Here is an 18,390-nt window from a genome sequence, read left to right as displayed (position 1 = left end):
AACATGATAGTGTGGCAGAAGGTGAAAAGAAGTGAGGGCTCTGTTGCTCCCCATCCCCATCTCACCCTTAGTCACTCTTGAGTCTAACAGATCTCCTTGTTTCTTTATAGCAGTTTTTACTATCTGAAAGTATCTCATTTGTTTCCTTGTAATTTGTCTGTCATTCCTGCTGGAATATAAGCTCTGTGAGAGCAGAGCAGAGCCTGTCATGTCACTGCTGTAGTCGGACTCCCTGCTAGAGTGCCTGACAATCATGATTGCATGGTGCATGAATGAATGGCACCAAAAGGATGAGGATAAACCTAATGGGGAAAAAAGGCTGGGGTGGGGGGAAGGGAGCTATTCCCTTTTTCTGGTGGACAACTTGATTTTTTTTTTTTTAAAAAAAGGCTTGAGAACAATCATTTCTAAAAGGCAAAAAATGCCTTGATTTGCCAGGATTTACAGAGAGCCATGATTATGAGCTATATAAGCAATTGCTTCTTAAACATTTTGTCTGATTTTTGTCTTGGTAAACCTCTAACAGGAATTTTGTCAATTCCCCTCCCACACTCCCCCAGCCCTCTCCTCCTCCACCTCTAGTGAACACACATCTTTCTCCAGCCCTGACTGGCAGCTGCATATCCTTCGCAGAAGGCCCAGGTGGCTCTTCACTAATGGCTAATCTGTTATCTCTGCAAAGAGCCAGTGCCTCTTCTGGTTGGATTTTTGTGAAGCTAAATTAACCTCCGAGGGGGGAAAAAAAATCATTCTACAGAAAGCAATGCCTTTTGCCTTCTGTTCATCTCTTTTTTTCCTTACTCTTTTGCTTCTAATCAAATATATCCTGCATGCATTTCTTAAAAAAAAAAAAAAATCTACAGAAGACTCCAAATGCAATCTGTTGAGATTTTTCTTTTCCATCATAATTTTTGAGCCACCACAATGTGAACAGGCTGCTCTAAAGAATATCCCCATCTTGCCCTGTCGCGCTGCCACTCCTGCCCCCATATTCCTAACTCAACCTTGGATGTTTTTACAACATATATTCAGTTTTAAAGATAATACTGATACCTTGTTTTATATGAACATTTATACACTAGGACCCTGGTGAGGGACTGACTTCATTGGGATACTTTATGGCTTAATACATCTGAATGATTTATATCTCGTTTTGTCTAAGCATTTATGCTAATAAATTTAACAGATTCCCCAGCACTGCCTGGTCCTTCGTTTTCTTCAGGGGGTCAAAGTGAGAGGAAAATAAAGCAGCGTGTTACTAACGAAATTGGCCCAACTCATTTAGAACACAAAATTACAACACAAATAAAATCCCTGATTACAGTTAAGTTGCAGCAGCAGTCAAAAAAGAAAAGAAAAGGAAAAAAAAGTTCCTTGATCTAGGTAGATTTCTGTAATTAAGCTATTTCTCAAAGGGGAAATCACAAAGTGGCAGAATATTTAGCAAGCTAATTTACTGAGGAATATTTTGTTCCTATATAATTAAATACAACACTGAAGACAAACTGACAACTATTAAACTGAGTGCAGTCCGGAGAGGGAAGGGGGATGAGATAAAATCCAGTCTATAAAACATATTCCATTATCTTTTATAGGCTAAAAAAAAAACACAAAAGAAATACTTGGAAAGAATTTTCTAAGATGGAAAGATTTTAAGATTGTGTAGGGATTTTTTTTTTTTTTTTACAGGTGCAGAATAAGTTTTTCTTTCTTTTTTTTTTTTCCTCTTGGGTTTTTTTTCTTTTCCCCATTTTTCCCCTGTTATTTGCAAAGTTGAATCTGGGGTCAGGAGTTCTAATTGTAACCTCAGACTGGAATTCCAGATGGTGCGCTTAGGACTGGAAGCAACTCTCAGTTCATCAATTTCATGGGCCTTCGTATCTGCTCTGGCCACCGCCTGGCCTCCATCCCCACTGTGGCATTAATGCAGAACAAATTGAGACATATCCTCTATATAATTAGTTCCAGAATTTAAAAAGATTTACGGTATAATAATAGAGGCAGCGCTGCGGAATCCTTTCATTGAGGACTCCCGGGGAGCTCGGGGACCATCTCGCGGTGGCATCAGAACAGACGGGTAACCCCGGCGGCTCTAGGCACTGCGAGCTCGAGGACAGGGGGGCACTGCGCGCCGGCAGTGCTCAGCGGTTCTGGGTCCCCAGACCGGGGAGGAGAGGAGAGTCTCAACCTTAGATGGGGGATTAGTCAAAAAGATCGAGTTAATTTTAAAATGACCCGAGGAAGTCGGGGAATGGGTTATCAAAAAGCCCCTCCCTTGTCTTTTGTTTTTAATTTAAAGAAATGAAACAGTAATTTTTACTGCCTGCGCGGGGCAGGGAGCCCCCCTAAGCGCCTGTCCAGCAGTCCTGGGTGGGCAGATTCCTAAGAGCTGGAGTCGGCGGTGAGAGGAGTGGCAGCAGCGGTCGGGCTGTCTGTCCGGTGCGTGGGGCTCGGGGCACGGGCCCTTGGAAAGACGCTAATGAAGTGCCTGTTCCTCCCGAGAGACCGGGCGGTGGGGAGGTCGAACCACTCTTCATCACCGCCTGCGGCCCTGGGCGCGGGTAGCCCCGGGACTTGACAGATCGCAGAGCTTTGGCGTGTTTATTCAGTTGTTGGCGGCCGCGGGGTGACGCCCGGAGCGCTGCCCCAGTGTGCGTGCTGGTCCCCTGGGCCGCGGCTGCATTGGCCCAGCTCCGCGCTCGGTCAGACGCAGTTGACAGCGCTGGGGACAAAGTAGGGGTTGAGAGGTCCTTATTGCCTCCTCCCACCCAGCCACGATTTTTTCATCTTACAGTAACGATGCACCTTTCAGGCCCGGATGTATGCGCTTTAGCAATGTACCAAAGCCCCATGGCTTTCCAAAGGTCTCTCCTTTCCTCCCCATTCCATGAGCTCTGGGGGCAGAGGGGTGGACGTTGAGAGACCTGGGTTTCAGTTTGGCTTTGCCACTAACTTGCTACCTGTTCTTGAACAGTAATAGTAGCAAAAATTGTAAAGTTTATTGAGTGAAAGGCCAACATACTCTCCTATCTAATCCTCATGACAACCCAGTGGGGTGGGCGCTAGTGTCCCATTATCCTGTTTGACCAATAAGGAAACTGAGGCTCAGAGAGACTGCGGCAGTTGTCTAGGATCCCTCCGCTGTTGGTTACCTGGAGAAGCTGAGATTCCACTCTTGGGCCACCAATCCCTTCCTCTTAACCACTGTGCTCCACAGCTCACCTCTCCTTTCTCTGTCTAGGCCTCAGTTTCCTTCTCTGTAGAACGAGGAGTTTAATATCCAGCTTTGCAATCGATGATTCAGACCAGGATCCTCTGTGCCACACATCTCAGCGCAGATGGAGGCGGGAAGGTGAAAGGGAGTGTCCGGTCATCTGCAGCCTTCATTTTCCTGGGACCTTGGGCGGGCCTTGCCAGCTGAACTCGGGCGCAGGAGAGCGCCTATCTGCCAGGGCTGGCGGGAGGTACGACCTTCCTTGGGCCAGGCTGTTTGTCCCGCTGCTTAGCCCAGGGCGCCGAGCAGAGCATAAGGACCGCGTGTCTTAACCGCACGCAGAGAACGTTACCTAGTGGAGGGAGAATAGGGCGCACGGGGCGCCCTGTGCCTGCAAAGGTTTGCAGGTTCCCCAGTGCTGGCTTATCAGCGGGGGTCGGTCAGAGGCCTCCTGTACGGCCCTAGGGCTCTGGGACTGCGGGCAGCTCCAGACTCGTAGCACTTCTCTGCCCCGCTGGCTGAAGAGAGCTCCTCCCACCGCTTCGGAATACGAAGTCTCGGCGAGAGGGCACCCCGGGTTGAAATGGGGATAGCACCACTGCTCTTCCTCCACTCCCCCCGCCCCCCACCAAGGATTCTGAGAAAACAAATGGCAGAATAGAGAGGAGCCCCAAATTTGCTTGGCTCCCCTTTCCTCCCACCCACCTCTGCACCCCACCCCACTCGTGTGCAAAAACTTATTTTTTAAATGTATCGGCAGAGATTTAAGTGTTTCTGGCCCCCCTGGGATTCAAAAACACAAAAACTCACATTCAAGCTAGCCTTCTTCCAGATAACCGCCCCCCGCCACCGCCCAAGAAAACTTGCAAAGGAGGGTAAAAGAGAAACGATATCGATCTTTTGGTTTGGAAATGGAAGTTCCTGGCTTTTCACAAAGGGCTCCGCTTCCCCCGTAGTACTTGTATCCTAGTTAAGAAAAACGACTTGGAAGCAGAAGTAGAAGGCAGTGATGAGGAGGGAGACACAAGGGTCTGGGGTGTTCTAGGGACAACTTGGCCTTGAGAAGTTTCATCTCGAAGGAACTTTCTCCACCAAAAAGACCAAATGTGCGCGCCCTCTGCCCATCCGGGCAAGCCCCGCTACAGGTTCTGGGGGTTCAGGGATGGGGCGTGAGGGAGAGGAGTGGGCAGAGTGTAGGGGGCCGCGAGAGCCTTTCATTTCTTTCTTCTTTTGTTATTGTTTTAAAAAGCTTCTGAGTGAAGACCAAGCAAAGTCAAGTACTAAAAGAAGCGAAGGGAGGTCTCCACAAATGCAAAAGTGGCCAGAGGAGCAAGCGCACAGCTCACGTTTCGGACCGACTTTACCCTCAGGGTGTCCTGCGCCTACTGGATGCGCAACCTCAAGAGGAGGGAATTGCGCGCCGGCGCCGGCGTGTAGGTCCCGAGCCCCCCAAACGCTTTGGGACCGCAGCCGGAATTTACAGCGATGGTGTTTCTTACAAGAAGCAAGTTAAAACTAAAGCGTATGAAGTGGAAAGTATGTTAAGGCTATCGAAACGCTGTGTCTTTGTAAAACTGCAACTACCTTGATTGCCGCTTCACATAGACTTGGCTGGAAAGCTGCGGGCCCCGTCCCTGGCCAGCTTGGTGCGCCAGGCCAGACTGCAATCGGCTACTTTCCTCCCAGGCTGCACTGTCGGAGCTGCCCCCTCGCACTCCTGGGCGTTTCCGCGAGCCCCTGAAACGCACTTCACTCCGGGCTCCATGCGCTTCTCCTTGCTTATGGGCTGTTTCCCAATAGATCCTGACTACTTTAGAAGAAAAAACAAAACAAAACAAAAAAAAAACACCAACAACAAAACCCAACTGAAAACAAAACCAATCCCCAAACACCTGCTCTGGGGCGCGGAACTGCCAAAGAGCGACTAGGTGGAGGAAGGAGTCTGATTTGGCGAAGCCACACTCTGGGAGCTCCCAACTGTTCCAACACTGCTTCGGCCCGTGGGCCCATAGAGGCTCTCCCTGCCCCACTTCTTAGTCTCCGTACTTGGCTTCGCCCTCCTGGTGAATCATTGCGCACCCAGAATGGCAACTCCGAGCCTAAGCGCAGGCAATGCTCGGCGGAACTGCTCTTGGAGTCACCCTTTCCTGGCCGGCTTCATATCCAAACCCTCCCCGCTGCCCCTCCCTCCCACAAACGGGCGCCAGGATGCTTCGGCCGGAAAATACGCAGGCTCTGGCCGTTTCCCTAAGGGTTTTCTTCCCTCCTAAAACCATCAGTTGTTTTCCCGGCTTAACCGTAGAAGAATCAAATACTCTTCACTAGAAAGGTAAATTTAAGTGCTGCTGACTCCGGTTTTAAGTGGGCGGCAACCACCCTCCGCTGGGCGCAAACCACACCAAGTAACCAACTGCCAGACAATCAAAACGTGCCCCCCTTATCATAAATGGTGCATCTCCCGGTCACCCAGCTGGGGCACTTTCGCTTTGAGTCCCGACCTCCGGAACGCAAAAGGGCCACCCCGCTCCCCAGTGACCCCAAGATCATGACCATCACTCCAACCCGACGGCTTTAGAAGCAAAAGCCGGACTCTCGAGTGCAAAGCAAGCGTATCGTCCTCTTAGAAGCCTGAGAGTTCTTTGCGCTTTCCTGAAGTTCCCGCCCTCTGGGAACCTACCTGCCCCTCCCTCCAAACCGCCCTCTTAGATTAGCAGCCCCATCTCTACTCCCACCACGTCCCATGCTGAGGAGACACTCTGCTTACCTGGAGGGACTCGCCAGTGCCACGAGGCTCCCACACTCGTGAAGACCAAGAAGGGGAGGTGGGGGGAGGGTTGTGCCACACAGGCCAGCCGAGAGCGCGTGGCGGGTAGAAGAGGAGGGTGTCTCCCAGAGGGACCGTCCCTCAGGCCCGCCCCCCACCCTCGCTGCGAAGGCTCCCTCCAGGAGCAGCACATGCTGCCCGGCCAGGCTAGGGCTGCTGTGTGAATGGAGCGACCAAGCCTCCTGGCTCCTCCTCCTCCCCCGCCGCCAGCCCCTCTTATTTGAGCTTTGGGAAGCTGGGGGCAGCCAGGCAGCTGGGGTAAGGAGTTCAAGGCAGCGCCTACACCCGCAGGCGCTCCGCAACCAGATCGCCTGTCCGCTCCCCCCTTCCCGCCCTCCCTCCCACTCATTCACCCACCCAGAGCCGGGACCGCAGCCCAGGAGCCGGGGCCCCGCCGCCTCCTCGCCGCGATCCTGGACTTCCTCCTGCCGCAGCAGCCGGCTTCCACGTGTGCCCCGGAGCCGGCGTCTCAGCACACGCTCCTCTCGGGGCCTGGGTGCCCACAGCAGCCGGAGCAGACGGGGGTACGGGACTCGGGCGGCATCTGGGCCAAGTTAGGCGCGGCCGAGTGGAGCGCCGAACGTCCGCAGGGCCGGTGGAGCCGCGGGGCGTCCGGGGCTGAGCCGCAGCAAATGGGCTCCGACGTGCGGGACCTGAACGCCCTGCTGCCGGCCGTACCCTCGCTGGGTGGCGGCGGCGGCTGCGCCCTGCCAGTGAGCGGCGCCGCGCAATGGGCGCCGGTGCTGGACTTTGCGCCCCCGGGCGCTTCGGCTTACGGTTCGCTGGGCGGCCCGGCGCCGCCGCCGGCTCCGCCGCCACCCCCGCCGCCGCCGCCGCACTCCTTCATCAAACAGGAGCCGAGCTGGGGCGGCGCGGAGCCGCACGAGGAGCAGTGCCTGAGCGCCTTCACTGTGCACTTCTCTGGCCAGTTCACCGGCACAGCCGGAGCCTGTCGCTACGGACCCTTCGGTCCTCCTCCTCCGCCCAGCCAGGCGTCCTCCGGCCAGGCCAGGATGTTTCCCAACGCGCCCTACCTGCCTAGCTGCCTCGAGAGCCAGCCCGCTATTCGCAACCAGGGTAAGTAGACTGGGGAGCGCCCCCTACAAGCGGGGCGGTGGCGCCTGGGCTCTAGCTGCGCGCGGGCTCTCCCCTCTCCTACCCCTTCCCTGCCCCAGCTCTAATCCCACTGTCTCCCTAAGGTCTGTGAGGGTAGCAGAAGCGGCGGCTGGGGAGAGGAGACGGCAGAGAGGGAGCATGGGCTCGCGACATTCTCCATAGCCAGCCAGAGCGGGAGCCCGACTTTTCGCAAGAGCCGGGAGGCCGTCTGGGGCCCCTCGGAGTCCCGGAGATTCCGAGACTGCTGGTTTTTCTGGGATTGGGACAAGGGGACCAGTGCAGTGCCTGGCTCTGCCTCGGGAAGTGGTTTTGATGTCAAGGCACCACCAAGTTGTCACTACGCATTGGGCTTTTTAGACGTCTAGGCTGTGGATTCGGAATGGGACCAGCGCGACATGAACAAACAGCCTGTGCTGCCTCCGCCACCCCAAAACTTCCAGGAGCACCTCCAGCTCTTACTAGGGTGTTGGCACACTTTAGGTACGCGATAAGTATCACAGAGCACTAGACTAAGTAAATGTTCTGGCCGGTAATTAAATGGCTTCCCCGCGTATAGTAGCATAGAAGTGGATCGCTCAGGCAGCGGCCACGCAGGCCTGGGGGACGGAAGAGAACCTGAGTTATCCGATTCCAAGCTATGCGGGACCAGGTTCTGCTATAGGCAGTGGGATGAGGCCTGAGCATCGGCCTTCCTTTCCCTGCGTCTAGGGCGCCTCCTCGTCGTGTAAACGCGGGGCTTGGCTGGGGAAACATTTTTTCAAGACTCAGGTGTAGAAGAAGGACAAATGTATTTGCTGTCTTCAGTGAATGTACGAGGGACCTCGGCGCACAAGTATTATGTGTTTTCTCATCCCACACTGGGGCCTGCGCACCTCTCTTTCGCCGAGGCCGGCGCGCACCGATGGTGCGGAGTCCCTGTAGTTTGGCCTCTTCATTTATTCTCATTGGGTTTCTGCGTTGTTGAGAACCTGACAGTCGGTTTGATTTGATATTTTAGGAAGCACTTTACTAACACAATGGTGGGTGCTTTCCCTGGAACAAAAATTCATGGGGGCTTAGGGACTGGGATGTTTCTGGAACGCGTGGGATGGGAGAAGCCAAGTGTGTACTGTTTGCAGGAGGTGCCAGGGCTCCCAAGGCGCGGAAGAAGGGCTGTTCTTGCCGCTCTTGCCCTCGCTTTATAAACGCATATCTCCTACCTTCGTCCAGCCGACAGTACCTGGCCCAGATGAAGCCCTGCAGAACCGACACCACCCTTTCGCCCAGAGAATCTGGGACCAGTGCCCCGCGGAGGAACCTCAAGCAGACCCAAGGAGTCCACCCACTTTAGGTCATTCGTTGGTGAAATTAGTGTTTTCTACTCAAGGGGTATTGGAATAACATTGTGATCTCACAGAGGCTCGTGTTAGATTGTGCCACCTTCCTTTAGCGGGCTGGTGTTACTTTTGGCAAATCTCCAGGTCTCAATTTCCCCCTCTGTAAGAGGAGAACTGAGATGCTCAACCTGCATATTTGGTACAGCCAGAAGGTATATGCCAGAGATTCGGAAGCCTGACTTTTTCTCCCAGCTCGGGGCTCTAAATGCAGAACGGAACAGCCCATCTATAAACATCACTGGGTGAAAAACCCAGCCACTGGCAGGCAGGTGTGTGATGTGACGCTCTGTGTGCATGTATGTTATTTGGAGAAGCCTGAGATGCTATCTGATCTATGCCCCTGGGGCACAAAATACTACTGCACCATTACTATTATTATTATTATTATTGTCCACCTTAGGTCATTGGGGAATTTTTGAAACCTCACTTCAGTTTGAGTGCCCTATGTCCAGCTGTCTTCAGGGCAGGTCTGGTGTTCCAGATCCCATCAACCAAGCATGGGAGTGGGATTGTGGGCTTCACAGCCAGCAGGCATTACGTTTCTCCAGATTCCTCTATAGTAGGCAGGCCTGGCTGCCACAGAGAAAAAGGGCTTGGGAACTGGGGACGACTAGCAGGTGAACGTGTCCTCCCTCTCCACCCTGGGGGAAAATCCCAATGGAGAGAGGGCCACAGATTCAGGTCATATAACCTATAAGCTGGTTCTTGTCTGCAGGCTTAAGTTTTCACTAGAAATGAAAACATGAACAGGTCAAGCATGCGCAGCCTTTGGGGCTCACTGCGAGCTGGGGTATGTGAGAATCCCTCCACTTCTACCCAGGAGTCAGCAACAAGGGCAGCCCTCAGGACTCAAGATGCTGGATTTACTCTTTTGATTTCTGGGGTTCTTGCTGCTCCCTCCAGGAATGGCCTGGCCCAAGGCTTGGAGCTTGGAGAGGCAAGGGTATCAACTCCTCTCAAAAGTGTGGGAATGGCCATCAGTGTGCCAAGGCCAAACTCCAGGGAAGAGGAATGGAGCCTGTCTCTGGATCCCTAGGGCAGCCTAGCCATGGCCCACAGGCAAGGGCAATTGCTGGTGCCCACTCACCCCCCCCCCCCAATTTCACAAGCATGTTCATTTTATAAATTTTCTTAAATATTATAGTTGGGATCTTATATTCTAAACATTAATTTAGCAAACATCACGCGCCTACTCTGCAAGGTGCTGGGACTATTAAGACAATTAATGGCCTCAAGGACCTTTGCAAGAAGCTCACAGCCTGACACTGGAGAAGCTCCTTATTTTTGGGTGAGGAAGTGGAGGGTCTAATGAGATTAGGTGTGCAAGAGGTCTCAGTTGTGGCAGAGTTGGGTCTGGAACCCAGACCATTCTAGGCTAGTTCTACCTCCTTTCTGGGGATCTTGGGCCCACTGTTGAGATGTATTTCTCCTGGTCTGCTGGATGGGCACTGAACTCACTGTAGTCTGTGTGTGAGAGCTGAAGGGTGTGTCAGAAGTAGGGTGAGGATTTGGATAGTCCAAACTAAATGCAGGGCTAAGAGAGGGGGAAAAAATTGTTGCTCGCCAGTCACCTCCTGATCCCCCAGTTCTGCTGTCGGGCAGAACTCTAACACAGGATCTGGCCTTGGGATCACCAGGCACCCTAGGGTCTCCTGGGCCAGCTACGCCCAAGGGCCAAAGGCTCCCCCTTCCCATCACATAGGAGAGGGTATTTCGTTGTGGTATAGGTTTTCTCAGATCTCGCTGCAGCTGCAGTGATCATTTTCAGCCTTCCTAGCACCTTCCTGGCCTAGCCTGCTGTCCATCCACCTCTGGGCTCCCCAGGGGCCGGCAGGGCCAGGCTGTTTCTGGCCTTCTCCGCAGCCGCCAGCAGGGGAGTAAGGCTCAGAGCGCGTCTCGCCTCGTCGTAAGGTCAAGGTTGCGCCTCCCATCTCAGGCCGGGACTAACCGTGGGAAAGGCACTATCTTGGCCACCGTAGCCTCTCTCTCCAAGGCCTGTACAAGGAGCCTTTGAACACGCTGCTCCTTCCAGCCGGCAGCTGCCCCTCCCCCGGTTCCAGCCCCCGCACTCTCTGTGCCAGGCCCAGAGCGGGGCTGGGGGACAGCGTGCTCTAATCAGACTCGCATCCGATAAGCTTCTAATTAAAAGAGCCCTCTCTCGGCCCCGCGGGCGCTTTCACCACTGCCCCACCTGGGGGAACTGAGGGAGGGGGTTCGAGGCCCGGTGCCCGCCGAGGTCTGCGTGTCCTGTCTTAGAAGGGGGCTAGGGAGCCTCGCAGGGCACCGGCATCCTCGGCCCGAGTTCCAGGGTGCGGAGCGACCGCGGCCTGTGCGCAGGAGCTGCAGTTCAGGACCTACCGCCCTCCCCGCTCACTGTTTCGGAGCGGGGCTCTGAGGACTGCGCAGTGCCGCGGCTCACTGCCTGCTCATCAGCCCAGGAATGGAAAAGGGTTCGTCTAGAGAAAATTGATTTGTCGCTTCTATTTCTCCTCTTTACTTAAAAAAATGCCCTTTCAGAAATTCTGCCTTCCCTCTGCGCAAAATGCGTCCCCGGAGCCAAATTTCGTTGGTAAGCTATCTGCAGGCCTAGAACAGGACCGGGCCTCTGCTTTCAAAAGGAAGTAAGTCTCTGGAAGCCCAAGCGAGCTCACCCACCCTGAGAACTAAGGGGGCCGGCCGGGCGTTATGTTTGTCCACTTAGCAGGCGAGAAATAGAGGCTCTCTGGGGTCATGCAGATTGTAAAAGCTGGTGGCTTCTTAAATCCCCAACCTGCGGCTCTGACCGTCCTTGAAACTTAAGCCAGACCTGTACAATCTAAATAGTTACGATTTGCTCCCTCCCTCCCTCCCACTCTGACACACCATCCTATTGTCCCGGAGATACAAGCTCCATTTTTGTTTTTGGGGTGGGTGGCTGTGTTTCCAAGATGGGGGTAAGGGCTTCATTTTTCTGTCCTGTTTAAGTCTTCGGAGACACTTGTTGCAGAATCTTGGTCATACCAGGCAAGAGTAGAGGAATGGAGGTTGTTTGCCCCACCTCACTCCTGAGAATTTTGTGGGGTTTGGAGACCAAACACGGTTGGTCCCTGGGCTGGGTGGAACTGAGGCTGGTGGGGTGGTCCTGCAGGGAGCCGTTGGGAGCAGCCAGCTGGTATCTTTTGCTGCTTGGCCACTGACTCTGGAGGTTGCACCAGAAATAGAGGAGTCCGCCTTTGGGTTCAGGGACCAAGGACTGAACTTTAGCCAATGTTTTTTTCCCCAGAGGTGGCAACAGCTTTCCAGAGGTTGATGGGGTATGTGTTTAAAGCAATTTAATAAAAATCATAAAAGACTATGTTTTCCAACTGAGACAACACATTTCCTTACTCACTTTCGGAGAGATGGGTAAGAACAGGTGATATTGCCCTTGGCAGTTTCTCAGCAGGGAAACGGATGCAGAAGGCCGGTGCACTGCCTAGGAGGGAAAAAGAGACACACTGTGGAGGCACACTCTAAAACCAGTGTTACCGGCCGGGAACGAGGAAGTTGGCCCTCCAGCAGTGGTCAGAGTCTGACCCTCTGGGCGCCAGGTGGGTTGGAGAGGGGTAGGAGGAGGGCGCAGGGTTGAGGCTGAGGGTCCAACTGGAAGGGCCACTTCTTTTCCCCCTCACTTCTTTGTCCCCTCATCGGCTTTCCCGAGGGCCCCGTCGTGGTGTTGGGTCGTGCAGCCCCAGACAGATAACATTACTAGGTAATTACTCTTCCCATTTTAAGACCAGGCCGTTTAACTGGCTCCGAGTAATTAATGAAAGTTGGTGCGCGGGCCTCTGATTTACAGCTCGGAGTCAGCGCGGGGTCAGCCGAGCAGATTCATTTCGCTCGCCCGCGCTGCCCCTTGCGCGAGAGCCGCCGTGTTTGTTTTTTGGGAAAAACAACTTTCTCCGCCGAGTGGGCGACGGTTTTTATACTTAACTTGCCAGGGTTTCGCTGCAGAAGTGGCAGACACCGTGGAAGACGGAGGCGTAAACAAATAGGGAGACAGCGGGGATGTCAGGGTTTTAGTCCGGGAAAGGGTGGGGAAGCCTGTCCCGAGGTCACACCTGGGGATTTGGGGCCGCTTCCCGCTGGAAGTCCTGGAGGCTGTTGGGGCGGGACTACCCTCTGCTGGGCATCCGAATACTGGGGTCGACACCCCCACTCCGCCCTGCCCCGATAGGGTTCTTGCTCCGACCCACGGTCCCTGTCTCCCCGAAGCCCTGCTGACACTGTGCTTCTCTCTGCCACTCCCGCAGGATACAGCACGGTCACCTTCGACGGGACGCCCAGCTACGGCCACACGCCCTCGCACCATGCGGCGCAGTTCCCCAACCACTCCTTCAAGCATGAGGACCCCATGGGCCAGCAGGGCTCTCTGGGTAAGCGGGAGGGAACGAAGTGGGATAATTATACCCTTGGTCATGCTACCCCGCCCCCCAAGGAATTTCCAACCCACAGCAAATTTGGGGAGGGAGAGGAGAAAATCTAAAAGGACCTTAGAAATTGCCCGGTTTTACTCTCTTTAAAAGACTAAGCCTCCTTCCATCCCAAATACGGTAGGGACAGAGCCATTCAGCCAGGTTTACGAATGTCTCGAATGTCTCGAGGTGTACCACGCGGTGACGGTGAAGGGAATGTAAAGTGAGCAGCCTGGCTCTTTACGTTCTGCACGCCCTGCATCCGGCCCGACATCCTTAGCTCAGCCTCCGGGCCCAGCCCGGGATGCTCGCATTTCCCCCACCTGCGACCTCTTACCCGAGTCCTTGGGGCGCGCTCACCCGGCTGTCCCCGCTCTCCGCAGGTGAGCAGCAGTACTCGGTGCCGCCCCCAGTCTACGGCTGCCACACCCCCACCGACAGCTGCACTGGCAGCCAGGCCCTGCTGCTGAGGACGCCCTACAGCAGGTAGGAAGGCACTGGGACCGTGTCTGAGTCCCTGGGACCGCGGAGGGGGCGCGCAAGCCGCAGGCGCGGGACGTCCCACGTGGGGCAACTCGGGCTTCGGGCGTGCAGAGTCCTGGAGGTGGAAGACATAGCTGCTTAGAGCAAATTAAAGCTGATATCCCCGGCCTTCTGGTTGTTCTTTCTTTGGATATAAATGAGGGCAATTACTGTTTGGAGCTGAAGAAGGACGAGTGGCACTTCGAAGTTATTTTTATTTTTTAAAGAGTCTTTGCTGGGAAGAAGTTACCTTCCAAAGATTAAACACGGAGTCCACTCCCGCTCCGTTCTTCTCACTCTTCAAACCCCTCCTCGTCCACTGGCCACACCGGCCAAAGGATTCGAGGGCGTGTACCTTGGCCACAGCCTTCTCCCCACCCCTCGGCAGGCTTGTGGGCGTCATGCCCAGCGCTTGGCTACGCACTGGGACCCCGGCCTGTGAGCGGGACGGTGGTCGGGTTGCACCAGGGCCGTCGGGGGAGCCTGCTCCAGCCCGCGTGTCACCTCCTTCCTGTTCGTCGGAGGTCAAAGACCAGCTTCTTTCCCCTACCAGCTTTTTCTGTGGTCCCGTCTTCTTTTTCTCGCCTCTCGCTCCACCCTCCACCTTCTCTCTCCCAAATTTATTCTTCAACTTTGGGTGAACTTGGCGGGCATCCCGCGTCTCCGATAGGGTTGCCTAGTAACTGTGGCGCACAGTCCGGCCTGCGCCGGGCGGGAAAGTGGGGCGGAGGCAGGGAAGTGGCGGCGCGCGGCCTTTGGGGCCTCAGGATTGGGTGCACATGACCTCATAGCGCCCCCCCCTCCGCCCCCCCCCCCCCCCCCCCCGCCCCAGTGCTGTGGAGATCCTGACACCGACTGCCCCCAAACGCATCCCATCCTCCCACCCCTCCGCGCGGGGACCCGGGGCTGACGTCAAGGGAAGGAGGTAGTGAGGTAATGAAGGAAGGAAAAGAGCCTGCCCGGGGAGATTGGGTGGGGGAACGGCCGCGCCTGGGGGACCTCGCATCCCGCAGGTGGAGGAGGGGCTGGAGTCCTGGCTCCACGTCCCGTCCGCGGCTGCGCATCCCAATGCCCCGGCTGCATTTGGGGGATTGAGCCTGGGACTGGCCTGACTCTCCCATCGGGGACCTTCCTTGTAGTTTCTAGAGAGGTACAGGGACCCACCTCTTCTGTTTCTGACGCCTGAGGTGTGCGGACTGGGGAAAACTTTCCCTTTGATCTGAAAATCTGGCATATCAAATCGAATCTTGGATTCTCATCACTTTTCCGCGGGGTGGGGCGTAGGGGAGGAAGAAATGTGCGCAGGTTGCACAGATAGAAGTAGAATGGTCACACTTCCTTATCCTCCTTTTTCTCCCTTCCTAGCTAGAAACCAATTCTGGTCTGCACCGCAGGCTCAGCCTTCCGCCCCAAGCCCGCCAGCTCAGCGCCTCCCTTCGGTGGTTCACGTCCCTGGAATGGGTGCAGGATTTGCAGCCATTCTGAACCCCCTCCCCTGGCAAAACTAGCAGCAGAGCCATTGCCATCCTTCTTGAGTAGCTGCTCCCGCCCATTGCCAGGTGTCATTGCTGTTATTCTAGTAGCTGTGGAGGGGCAGTTGGAAGGGTTCCCCATGGAATGACCTTGACACACCTCTCCTTTTTTGGCTCCTTGTGGATTCATCTGATGTCTTACCCCAGGCTGAGAGGAAGACCTTGCTGCAGGTGTGGGTGCTATTGAGATGGGCTGGGATACCCCCTTGGGGGTTGGGGACTGGGAGGAGTTGTAGTCTTGCATAGGAGCGACTTCTCAGCTACACACTGCCTCCTTACTTTCCTCTCTCCCAAGCCTGGACTTTGTGGGACATTAGGAAAGGGCCCATCAGAGGGACTGAGTGGCCTAGAAAGAGAAGGAGTCCAGGATAAAGTGCTACAACCACTGGTTTAATAGCCAGTCTCCAAACAGAGTCTCTGTGGTGGATTTTGACTTACATCTGAATTTATGGTTTCTATGGAAGTAGGAAAATAACTCAAATTGCATTTTATATATAAATTTTCACATTTTCTAATCCTATTTCTAGTTGGCCATTATAAAGTAATTTTGCCAGATTCATCTTTCAGATATATTTGCTTATTCTTTCTTTCTGTGCCATTCTGGAACTTCCCTTGGTCTTGTTAGTTTTACACAAATCTCATAAAAATACCATTTTCTCCTATTACAGAAAATTTCTCAAGTAATAACATCTCAAAAAGGAATTTTGTGGCTAGTGTAGGAAAAGTTTGCTCCTTTGAAGTTTGTACTCTCTTGAGTCTCTGAAGCTCCATCTACCCTAAATTCACCTTTCTAATCACTTTTCAAAGATCCTGTGCCTCTCCTGTAGTAACGATGAATTGGCAGGTATAGGGATGTTTTAAAATTGCACCAACATTACTGCAGTTGTATGATTTTCTTCTTTCCTACTCCTAAAAAAATTTGAAAGGGTATCTAAATGCTTCCATGGATGAAATGTTTGAAAAGGCTTAGAAAATAGGACTCATCTTTAATTGCTTAATGGCCTAACTTTTGGATTTTAGATATTCACCTGTGCTTCTACTGGTCTCTGGTTCCGTTCTTTTTTCTGTCCGAAATTGGGAACTTCTTGGAAAAAGCTTGTTTGTATTTTATTTGCCTTGTTGCATCTGACCCCCTGAAGCAGACTACCCCACAAAAGCTTTTGTCTCCCCAGTCTTGGGATCTAGTTTCCCTTTCCAACCTGAACTAAAGGTAATATCTGATATTAAATACACAGTGTACAATGTGAGTTTGCTTTGAGGAAATTCTCAAAATCCCAATTCTTTCCTTGCCCCCTGCACAATTCCCTCCCTTCCCTCAGGTAACAGATCTGAGGACTTACGGCTATATATACTTGTGTGTGGATATGAACAACATATGAACAACAGTGACTAGAAAATGCACCCAGTTAACTTACAGGAAGAGACAGAAGGTGGTTTCCCCACCTCTGCCCCCTAGGATTGCAGATGGGTGGAGGTTTGTCTAAAGATCCTTAGGCTTCTGAAACCTAATGTTGGTCCTTATGGAACCCAGTGATCATAGCTGGATGAAAGCATGAGTCTCTATAACATAATATCTAGTATTGGCCGGGCGCGGTGGCTCACGCCTGTAATCCTAGCTCTCTGGGAGGCCGAGGTGGGCGGATCGTTTGAGCTCAGGAGTTCGAGACCAGCCTGAGCAAGAGCGAGACCCCATCTCTACTAAAAATAGAAAGAAATTATATGGACAGCTAAAAATATATATAGAAAAAAAAATTAGCCGGGCATGGTGGTGCATGTCTGTAGTCCCAGCTACTCGGGAGGCTGAGGCAGGAGGATCGCTTGAGCCCAGGAGTTTGAGGTTGCTGTGAGCTAGGCTGACGCCACGGCACTCACTCTAGCCTGGGCAACAGAGTGAGACTCTGTCTCAAAAAAAAAAAAAAAATAAAAATAATATCTAGTATTCATTGCATGTTGACTACATGCTGCTGGGCACTATGATAAGTGCTTCACTCAGTTCACTCATTTACCCTGTATTTTACTGATAATAAAATACATTTAGAGACCCAAAGTAACTTGCTCAAGGTTACACAGTGAATGAGAATCAGAACTAGGATTTGATTCTCAGTCTCTCTGACTTCAGCGCCCACCTATACTCTGAATGTGTGTGCTTCTAGACCACTCAGGGTTCCCCACCTGGATTAATTCCCCTTACACAGTTTGTGCCAGCACTTGTACTGATAAATAGTAAGAACAAATGCCCGTGGAGACCTACCACATGCAAGGTCACATTGAAAACACTTTACAAGTATTGACTTACTTAATCCACCTAACAAATCTTTGAGGTAGGCAATAGGTTATCACCCCCATTTTACAGAAGAGGAAACTGAGGCCTGGAGAGATAAATTTCCCCAGTGTGAACACAGTAAGGGACAGAATTGGTGTTCAAATTCAGATATTGAGGCTCCAGAATCCATCCCCCTACGCTCTGCACCTTACTTCCTTTCCAAATGGATAAGTGCCATTCTCTTTCTGAAGGTGGCAACTGTGCTTGGTCTTGCTAGAGGAAGGTCTTTATTTCCTCCAGTTGTGAAAGAAGTCCTATTATCTGTTAGTTTTATCCATAGCTTTTGATAGAAAGCTCTTAATGGTTTGGAAACAGTATCTTACCTGGTGGGTATAGTCAGAAGCAGACTTGAGCATTCTCTTGAAGTCCTAACTCACAAAGAAGCTGTCATATCTTTCAAACTCCAGACTCCTCCAGCTTTATCTTTAACACTGGGTGTGAATTACTGTGGTAAATTTCAGTCCAGGCACCTAAGGAATCCCAGGGCAGAGACCTTTCTCCCTGTCCATATAGACCTAGGATGAAGGACTGCTTCTAGGGCCACCCTTGTTTGTACCTGCCCAGAGGTAAGATCCTATAGAAGGGTGTACCCCATGTTCTCCTGGTGGGTGGAGGGAGTAATGAGGTCCAACCTCACTAGGCACAATTTTTTCCCAATTTCCACCCAGAAAAGGCAGCTAGCTGGGGCTTCTCTGCTCTCTTCCCTTGAGCCCTCTTCCCTGGTCCCCCTCTGCCTCTTCTGTTTGCTGACCTCCTTGGAGCCCCAAGTCTCTGACTCATGGGTTGGTCCTTATAGCTACTTGGAAAGTTCTATGCACTGTGTTTGAAGAAATATAGCCATGCATACTGGTTGGTTTTTTTTAGACACTCTAGTCTTTTCCCTTTCTCTTTGCTCTTTTATTAGGTTTGCATATCCTTCTTTATCAACTGCACTACCAATTGAAACAAAGACATTTCTTTTTGCCGTACTTTTCCCCTTTAGCAGGTAAAACTCCTCCAACCCTGGAAGAGATAATTGCTGGTTTGACTATTTTTAATTGAATGTTGGTG

At 52.6% G+C, this 18,390-nt stretch overlaps 1 protein-coding gene across 12 annotated transcripts in view; it reads left to right on the top strand.

Moving 5' to 3' along the window:
• The first annotated feature begins 6,285 nt into the window (after positions 1-6,285).
• WT1 (WT1 transcription factor) overlaps positions 6,286-18,390 on the top strand; it is a 46,779-nt gene continuing 34,674 nt past the window's right edge. For 4 of the 12 annotated variants that reach the window (XM_069469776.1, XM_069469775.1, XM_069469773.1 and 1 more), the window contains exons 1-3: positions 6,286-7,115; positions 12,802-12,924; positions 13,347-13,449. In XM_069469776.1, the coding sequence (XP_069325877.1) occupies positions 6,671-7,115; positions 12,802-12,924; positions 13,347-13,449 (671 nt within the window). In that variant the 5' untranslated portion in view covers positions 6,286-6,670. Of the gene's footprint in view, positions 7,116-10,702; positions 10,981-12,801; positions 12,925-13,346; positions 13,450-18,390 lie in introns of those variants that run through there. The other 8 variants (XM_069469783.1, XM_069469784.1, XM_069469780.1 and 5 more) reach the window with 5 other exon arrangements.

Source organism: Eulemur rufifrons, chromosome 6 (assembly GCF_041146395.1).
Source record: "Eulemur rufifrons isolate Redbay chromosome 6, OSU_ERuf_1, whole genome shotgun sequence".
NCBI classification, from domain to species: Eukaryota; Metazoa; Chordata; class Mammalia; order Primates; family Lemuridae; genus Eulemur; species Eulemur rufifrons.
Note: the sequence above shows the minus strand (reverse complement) of the source record. Positions and strands in the feature narration are given on the sequence as shown.